Below are 10,102 nucleotides of genomic sequence, written 5' to 3'. Positions count from 1 at the left end.
ATATTATCTGAAAAGAAAAATTATAATTATATTGAAATGAATTAATTTCTAATACATATATTATAAATTCTTACCTTTTACTTAACTTTGAAATATTTACCTATATGAAATATTTGCTTAAAACTACCTACCTTTATTCTATACTCACCCTTTTGGAACACCATGTATATTTACCTGTTTGAAGAACCCTGTAAATAAGAAACATAATTACTGTTTAGCGTACACACATCTATGTATACCCACATACATATGTATGCTCTCAGTAAAAGAAGTAAACGGTCCAGTGGAATGTGCTGGGCCGTTGTAGAGTTAGTTATTCGACATCAGCTTAACCATAATCGTCGCAAATATAAATATTCAAAATAAACAAAAGTGATAAATTCGAAATTATTAAAACAAATAGTTAACCCTAATAAATAAAGTTTATATTTGAAATCAAAAGTCATCGCACTTTTATTTTATTTAGTAAAGTGAAGTGCTCCCCCCCCCCCCCCCCCCCTTAATACCTCAGTGCGTCTAGCCACATTAGTGCAAAAGTTATACATGGTCCTTCGAGCCGGATATGAACCAGCGACCTATGGATCTATGGTCCTTTGGTACCATACAGTGAACTAGCGACCTAGAAAATAGTGAAAATAATAATTAAATATTAATTACATTGAAAACAATACTGTTACGAATTTAGCAAAACTAAGGGGTGCTGCTATCTCTAAGCCGATGCTAAGCAGTGACGCGAATTCACATCAATAATTCAATTATTATGTATCTACATAAACGAAACAATAATTGCGTCTACACATATGTACCATGTACGTATACGAGCAGTGGAGAGTCAATGCACAAACACATGCATATATCTGAGATACTCCTGAAAGTATGCAATGAGAGAAGCTATAAAATCGTGCAATTGTAGTTACAGCTGAGAAGTTTGAGAGCTGATGGCATCTAATAGATTCTGGAAGCGCGTAGAAGATGCGAACGTTGAAATCAAAGAGTATAAAAGGCAGCAAATTTAGAGGCGCTGGAATTCAGTTTGTTTTGAGCTATCAAGCAGTTTCGATTAAGACGCTATCTAGCGAGCAATAGCAATATTATTTTGAAAGTCAGTTTCATTTGAGCTATCAATCAGTTTGGTTATTAAGCAAGCTATTCGTTGCAAAGTTTGAGTGTTATTGTGAAGTACTTTAATAAAGGCCATTTTGCATTATTAAATATTGGAGTCATTTATTCAACAGTTTAGTGATTCGAACTTAGCAGAGGGTTGCAAATAAGAGGATTTGCAAGTAAATTCGTTACAATGCATTAAAAGACAAAAACCGGTAGACGCGACGTGCTAACATATTTATCTAATACAAAGTGCTGAAAATATAAAAAGAAACAAAATTTTTAAAATACTTAAAAAATACATTACAAGTGCTGAAAACATAGAAAGACAAACAATTGTTTCAAAATATCTAAGATATATACATTATATTAAAAATTATTAGAAATAAAATAAAAGTACAAATTAAATGAGAAATATTAAAGAATACATACATACAAATACAAATATACAAGTACAGAAAAAGTAAAAGCAACAAAAGTACATCCAATTTTATTGAGAAAGTGAGTGAGGTGAAGTGAAGAATGCAAACGGTGAAGCTACAGTGGCCAAGTTCTGAAAAAAGACGGTGAAAATAAAAAAGGAATAAAAACCTAGAAATTATTAAAAAGAAAAATAAGAGATATTATATAGAAAAAGTTCTCGAATACAGGAAGAAAAAACAAAAGTTTGAAAATATTAAAAAAGGAAAGAACGTTGGAAAATAAAAGAATTTCTATAATAAACAAAAAAAAGTGGAGCGCTTGTTGAAAAAAAAAAAATAAAAGCAAATTAGACATAACTGACGAAAAAAAAAAACGATTTTCAAAGTGGTGTGGAAACGCAGTCACAAAGTTGTCGTGGAAAGAATCCGTACAAAACACCGTTTTGCGCAAATCTCTCTCATTTAATAAAATTCCGCTAAGCTCTTCTTATATATACATAGGTATATTGGTAATACTCTCAAATTTGTGATTCTTACATATATCCATATATACACATACCCATATCACATATTTACTTATATACCAACCCGTTGTAAGATTTGTCGGGTCTTCCACTAGAAGTTCCCCTTCAAATTTTACCGTATACCGTTTCTCACAGCCACCACAAGAAATTTGTTCTCCTAGAATAAATTATCTTAGATATTGGTTGCGACTTACAAAAGTACAAAAGTTACATATATATACATATGTATTCGTCCCAAATCAAAAGGCAAACTCCGCCTTAAAACTGCAAAATATTTAACGTTGTTTCGGTCCCTGAAACATTCAAAGTTAATCAGCGCATTATTGACTCTCTCAATTCATTTTAGGTGTTCTTATTATTCCACCATTTAATTTAGGTAATTTGCAAATTAACTCCGCCCACCACTATTTATTTCTGTTCGCTGAATATATATATTTGTATGCACATAAACATACTTCGACTTAGATGCGCTAAGACAAGTATTTCCCACCCTCACTTGTTTATGCAAATCGCGCTAGTCAAAAGTACAGTGGCCCTCAACTTATAAAAAACAACTCAAAATACAGTGGGTCAAAAGTCCTCAAATCACCCTGAAGCTTTTGATACAATTTTAGAACCCCTAAATCAATTTTTTTTATTGAATTAAATTCACAATGGGCGGCACAGGTGAAGAAAAACCACAATCCCTCCTACCCCAAGCACCAAAGAAAACAAGAGCGAAATCTCAGAGTGACGAAGAAGAAGCAGCAATCTTTAATAAAAAATTCATGTTTGAAGCAACAAGATTAGAGAAATTTTGCGACAAGTGGTGGAACATCGCGGAAACTGACCACTCGGAAGATGGTCTCAAGACGTATCTGGAGCAACTAAACAAACACATGGCTTTGGTGGACATGGAGAATGAAAACCTTCAGATGAGCAACATTGAAGAGACAATAAGGAAATCGAGCGAGGAAAGATACGACCAAATCAACGATTCAGGATTAAATACGAGACTAAGGATAAATTAGATCCTCAGTAGTATTAGGCCAGCCCCAGAAGAAGGTAGCAGAACCAATCCGACTCCGCTGGCAACGCTCCCCCTTCTAATCAGCCCAATTATTTAAAGGTACCTGCATGTGACACAGAGGTCTTCTACGGAGGATATGAAGACTGGCCATCCTTTAGGGACATGTTTACTGCAGTGTACATTAACCACCCCAAACTCTCTCCTGCCCAAAAAATTTACCATTTGAGGCAAAAAACCCGAGGTAAAGCAGCCCTCCTTATTAAAAATTACCCTCTTAATGACCAAAGTTTTCAGCTTGCGTGGAATGCTTTAAAGCATCGATATAAGAACCGCAGAATTCTCGTCGACAACCAGCTCAAAACCCTCTTTAATATCCAACCCGTAACCAGCAAAAATGGTGAACGCATACAATATGTGCAAACCACAATCAATAATTGCCTCTCAACCCTTAAGGCAAACGGAGTATCCACAGTTAATTTGGACCCGATGCTAGTATATCTCTGCTCCTCCAAATTGCCAGACAAAACCCCAGCTTTATGGGAGCAATCCCTCAACTCTCGTAAGGAGTTACCTCTTTGGTCCGAATTGGACCAGTTTCTGCCTACTCGGTATGAGGTAGTTGAACGCCTAACCACATATAGGCCTAACAAACCTAGCCTAATCAATCTAATTTCACCCCGCGGTCTTCTACTCCTACTATAATAACTCGTTCCACTCAAGGAACAAGACACACTCATTGCACAATGACCCAAAAAGGCAGGCTTCGTGCAAATTGTGCAACAGCAATCACTCGCTGATGAATTGTGTCAAATTTAAAGAGCTCTCAGTTCAAGATAGGAACAAATTCGTAAGGGAAAACAGGTATTGCCAGAACTGTTTGGCTTACTCCCACTCAGAAAGACAATGCGGAAGCAGTTTCACTTGCGTTTACTGCCAAAAGCGACACCACTCCCTCCTACACTACTCAGCCAACAACCAAACGCTCAAAACCGAAGAAAAATCTCGTCACATCTCACGTGACCATCGATGAAGAAAAGCCTTGTACCTCTCAACAGGCGGCATCGATGAACTCTGAGCCAGCTACTCAAAATAGCACGGAGAAAGTCTCTCACACTACTCTAGTAGTAGAAAGCGAACCTTGCTCCCCACAGCAAACATTCCCGTGTTACACAAAGGAGAAACATCTAATATTCGTGCTCTTCTAGACCAAGGATCCAAAAAAACTTTTGTAACCTCTAGAATACAAAAGCTACATGGTCTACCCGTTCAAAGGACCAATTACGAAATATTGGGAATGGGCGGACGAACAGTCCAGAAAGCTGATAAGGTGTGCTCAATCACCATATGTTCTCCAGATCTCAATATGAAAATCGCAAATAATGCGATCATACTCCCTCAACTGACTCAATTCTTGCCAACGTTTGAAGTCTCTTATATATTCCTGAAATAGTACTCAACACTCTCTCTAGCAGACCCCAACTGTTTCGCGCCTGCCAAGATAGATATGGTAATAGGTAGCGACATACTCCCTCAAATACAGATTCCGGGCCTCAAAACCAATGTAGCTGGAAGGTTGATAACCCAGAACACAATCTTTAGGTGGATATTAAGCGGGCCACTTAAGGAACGGATCTCAACGTTCTCAATTCAAGTAGTTGAAACGAAAAAGGAGTTCCTCGAAGACCTACTCAAAAGGTTTTGGGAACAAGAAGAAGTGCCATCGGCTTCCTCTCTCAAAGACGATGATCTAATATGCGAAGAGCTCTACGAAAGTACCACAATCCGAGGAAATGATGGCCGCTTCGTAGTAAAACTCCCATTTAAAGACTCGTTTTCCAACTCAATAGCTTTAGGGCACTCTAGACCCGCTACTCAGCAACAATATCTCAGCGTAGAACGAAGCATTGAAAAAAAACCAGAGGTTCGGACCTACTCCAACGTCTTAGCGGAATACTTAACCCTAGATCATATGGAGCCCACAACCCCTCGGGAAATTATAAGTGATGGAAAGTATTTCTCGTTTTACTTACCACATCATGCAGTACTCAAACCCGATAGTAAAACTACTAGGGTCCGAGTAGTTTTCAATGCATCCAAACGATCTCACTCCGGCATTTCACTCAACGACGTGCTTCATACAGGTCCCGTTTTACAAAATGATTTAATGGTCGTTATACTCAACTGGCGACTCTACAAATATGTATTTAACGGCGACATTGAGAAGATGTATCGGCAAATATATGTCCACAAGGAAGATCAAGACTTCCAACGAATACTCGTTCGTCAATCTCCTCAAGGCCAAGTAGAAGATTTTAAATTAAAAACAGTAACCTTCGGTATTAACTGTGCTCCCTACTTGGGGATTCGCACCCTGCAGCAGCTCGCAGAAGACTGCAAAGCCGAACTCCCCCTCGCTACCAACGTTCTCCTGCGATAGACCTTCGTGAATGATATCCTCTCAGGCGGACATAGCATACAGTCCATTCGCGCAACCGTGACTCAGCTGATCGAAGCACTAAAGTCAGCAGGCTTCCCACTAAAAAAAATGACAGCGAACCACCCAGAAATATTGGAATCAATCCCCGAATCTGATCTTCGATGCTGACTTTCTAAAAATCCACTACCCAAGCTCCACAAAGCTCTTGGAGTACGCTGGAACGCAATCGAAGACTCCTTTTCTTATTCGTACAACCCCATATCAGACGCACACTCGGCAACCAAGCGACGTATTCTCTCGTCCGTCGCGAAACTTTTCGACCCGGCAGGATGGCTATCGCCTATAATGATAGTAGCAAAAACTCTCTTGCAACAGCTCTGGATGGAAGGAACGGATTGGGATGAGCACGTCAAACCCGTTTCACTTCTCAAATGGAAATCCTTTACAGAAGACCTCTCAGCAATTGGAGATATAAAAATTCCACGTTGGGTTCAATTCACACCCAACGTGCCCACTCAGATACATGGTTTCTCCGACGCCTCTGAAAAGGCATATTGTGCCTGCGTCTATCTAAGAGTTCAACACAGCGATAACTCTATATCCTCTCACTTAATCGTAGCAAAAAGTAAAGTCGCACCCCTACAAACAGTGAGCCTTCCCCGATTAGACCTCTGCGGAGCGTTACTCCTCTCAAAATTAGTAAAGCATAAACGAACTTCGCTTAAACTCACAGAGAGCAACTTGACTCTGTAAACAGACTCCTCCATAGTGCTGGCTTGGCTCGAAAAGCCAGAACATACATGGAAAACCTAAGTAGCAAACCGCGTATCCCAGATACTCGACAATGTCAGTAACGCAACGTGGCGACATGTACCCAGTGGAGAAAATCCAGCTGATATGGGCACTCGGGGATGTCGACCCCAGGACTTGATCGACTGTTCACTCTGGTGGAACGGCCCAAGGTGGCTCGTACACTTCCTTCCTGACTGGCCGAAAGATAGCCATCATAATGACTGACCCCCAGAACAACGACGGATAGAAGCCCTGCATTCACTGGAAAATCATGAATTTCTGGACCGGTTTTCGTCATTCGCTCGAGCATTGAGATTCCTCGCCTACATTCGCCGATTTGTCTCGAAGTCCAGGAAACAGCTGATACCCTCCACAATTCATCTCACCCAGGAAGAGATTCGTCGGGCAAAGGTGCAGCTCATTGCGAACGCTCAGCAAAACCAGTATGGAAAAGTGATCGCAGACCTCAAAGCTGCAAAGTCTCTCGGAAAAGGAAGTTCGTTGCTCCCGCTCAACTCGGTCTTGGATGAAATGGGACTATTGCGCGTAAATGGACGCCTCGCCTATGCAGACATGAGTCACAACGAAAAGCACCCTATAATCATACCCGACAACTCACGGTACTGCGCTCTCCTTTTCGACTTCCTCCATGCGACCTTACTACGATACACAACTTATGATCCGCATGGTTCAACAAGAATATTATATTCCTCGCCTGAAACAAAAGGTGAAAAAATGCATATTTCAGTGCAAAAAATGCACTATCTATAAGCAAAAAACGAAATCTCAAGTGATGGCCGCTCTACCACCAGAGCGCGTAACTTACTCACTGCCCTTTCTTACCACTGGAGTAGATTTTGCAGGGCCTGCAGGAAGCTGCCGAAGACATCGCAAGCAAATATGCTATCCACGGACTCTCATGGCAGTTTATCCCTCCGTACGCCCCCACATGGGAGGACCGTGGGAAGCAGCAGTGAGCAACCAAGGTTGCCGGAAATCAGAAGTTTACTTTTGAGGAGTTCAACACTCTCCTCATTCGCATATAAGCGGTCCTCAATTCCAGACCGCTTTCACCAATGTCACAAGACCCCGACGATCTAAAAGCTTTAACTCCAGGTCATTTTATACGTGGTGCTCCCCTTCTGTCTATTCCTGAGCCTAACTGTGAGAACCTCTCCTTAGTGAACAAATGGCAAAAGCAAACGCTGGAAAACCGAATACCTGCAGGAACTCCACAAGCGATACAAATGGCAACGCCAAGAAGCCAACATTAAGGAAGGTGACCTCGTCGTCATTAAAGACGATCTCTTACATCCCAACGAATGGCGGTTAGGCCGAATCACGAACCTTTATACTGCTCGTGATCAAAGTGTTCGCGTAGTAGATCTCCGAACCAAGGCGGAACTGTCACGCGCAACATAACGAAACTCTGTCTGTTACCCCCCGCCTAATCGTATTCCTCAGTTTTTATAGTACCCCTCATGTTACTCGAATGTAATCTCTCCTCATCACACATAAGTTAAGTTTTCGACGTTTCTTTACAGATCCAAGGATTATCGGAAGTGCCGCCTCTGCTGCCGTATTCACTCACTTCGATTTTGCCGCGCTTTTCTGGCTATGACTCCATACGAGCGCTATGAATCCGCAACCGTTACTGCATAAATTGGTTAGCCACCTCACATGTAACGGGCGCCTGTGACTCTCCAACAAGTTGTCGTCGCTGCGGGCTAGCACACCATACTCTGCTTCATGACCGCGAACCAAATCGAGGAATCAGAACCGGCGAACTAGCACGGCAACCAGGCCGAAGTCCACTACTCAGTCCCAGCGCAGTCGTGTAGAGAAGCCGCTCCAACCACGTCGTCCTATCCTCCAAAGGCGCCTTCGCGGCTTATTCAATCAAACCAGGGAAACGCTAGAGGACCTGCAGGATCTCATGCAGATCACCTCGCCCCAGGCCCGCCGGCATGTTGAAGACATGAGCGAGAACCTCATAGAGTTTGAGGATTAAAATAAATTTATATATATAATATATATTATCTGAAAAGAAAATTTATAATTATATTGAAATGAATTAATTTCTAATACATATATTATAAATACTTACCTTTTACTTACCTTTGAAATATTTAACTATATGAAATATTTGCTTAAAATTACCTACCCTTTTGGAATACCATGTATATTTACCTCTTTGAAGAACCCTGTAAATAAGAAACATATTTACGGTTTAGCGTACATACATCTATGTATATCCACATACATATGTATGCTCTCAGTAAAAGAAGTAAACGGTCCAGTGGAATGTGCTGGGCCGTTGTAAAGTTGGTTATGAACGAGGAAATCTAGAGTATAAAAGCACACAAGCTGAGACATGACTAAGCAGTTTGATTTAAACACGCAATTAGTTGTGAAGTATGAGTTATTGTGAAATACTCTCAAAGTAGTCTTATAAAGACCATTTTGCATTATTGAATATTGGAGTTATTTATTCAACAGTTTAGCGATTCGAACGTTAGCAGAAGGTTTGGAACAAGCGGTATTTCCCAAAAATCGTTACAATTGGTGGCAAAGTTGAGTGGATTGAAGATCCAGCAACTGAAGAAGGAGTTAGAAGCCCGTGGATTGGCTACAACTGGCAATAAATCCCAGCCACATAGACGACTAAGGGAAGCTATGGTATTTGAAGGAATCAATGCTGACGAGTAAGTCTATTATTCTGATAGCGACAAGACAACAACAAAAATGGAAGAAAAAACGAAACACCGCAGACAGTGACCGGCATAGATTTTAAAATGATACTGGCTGCAATATCTGCACAAACATCGACAATGGCATCTCAGCTGGCGTCAAACGAGGCACGTGTTTCAGAAATTTCGTCGCAAATGTCATCTCCATTGGAAGAACAGAAGACATATATGTCATCTCAACTGGAAGCGCAAGACGCACGTATATCTGAAATGTCGACACAAATTTCGAAACAGGTATCATCACAGCTCTTTGCGAAACCGGAAGAGCAAGATGCAAAAAATTTTACAACTCGATGACAAAATTGATGCCGAGATAGAAGCGTTGAAATGTCTTATGCAGCAGCTACAACTAAATCGCGCAGCTGTTCCAGCGAGCAATCCGAAATTAAAAACTCCATCTTTTGACGGCTGTGTTCCTTTCCAGCTATTCAAGCTTCAACTTGAGAAGACGTCAGCAGTGAATAACTGAAATGCGGAAGATAAAGTTGCTGCACTGTTCGTGGCATTGGAAGCGCCTGCAGCTTACAGACTATTCCAGAGTACGAGCGGAACAGTTATGAACCATTGATGGCCGCTGTCGAGAGACGTTACGGAAGCGAGCATAGGAAACAGATATACAAAATTGAGTTGCAAAACCGTTACCAAAAGGCAAATGAGACTTTGCAGGAATTTGCGTCTGATGTTGAAAGATTGGCTCATATCGCAAATGCAGGCGCACCCGTGGAATACACCGAGAGGATAAAAAATCCAGAGCTTTATTAATAGGGGACGTTGAAACGAAGCGAGCGACATACGCAAATACAAAATCAACATTTGCTGAAACAGTATCCCATGAAACAGCATCGCTTCTGTGTAAGCCAGTTTTCAAAGCCGTGTGCGAGTAGAAAGGCCAGACTGGGTGAACACAATATTGGAGGCGCTGAAAGGATCGCAAAAGCGGAGTAACAGAGTAATCAAATGCATTAAATTCGGGAAGCCTGGTCATATTGCACGACATTGCAGCACCGGTCCTGGTAGTTCCAACTTGGCTGGTCGTAAACGCAAAGCAGGAGGAGATAAGCAAG

At 41.1% G+C, this 10,102-nt stretch overlaps 1 protein-coding gene across 1 annotated transcript in view; it reads right to left on the bottom strand.

Annotated features, from left to right (window-relative positions):
* Nucleotides 1-596: 596 nt before the first annotated feature.
* The window catches only part of P5CS (Delta[1]-pyrroline-5-carboxylate synthase), a 958,896-nt gene continuing 949,390 nt past the window's right edge, over nt 597-10,102 (bottom strand). The window contains exon 12 of the mRNA XM_067791361.1: nt 597-619. Within this exon, the coding sequence (XP_067647462.1) occupies nt 612-619 (8 nt within the window). The 3' untranslated portion in view covers nt 597-611. The remainder of the gene's footprint in view (nt 620-10,102) is intronic.

This window comes from Eurosta solidaginis, chromosome 5 (genome assembly GCF_040869045.1).
Source record: "Eurosta solidaginis isolate ZX-2024a chromosome 5, ASM4086904v1, whole genome shotgun sequence".
NCBI lineage: Eukaryota > Metazoa > Arthropoda > Insecta > Diptera > Tephritidae > Eurosta > Eurosta solidaginis.
Note: the sequence above shows the minus strand (reverse complement) of the source record. Positions and strands in the feature narration are given on the sequence as shown.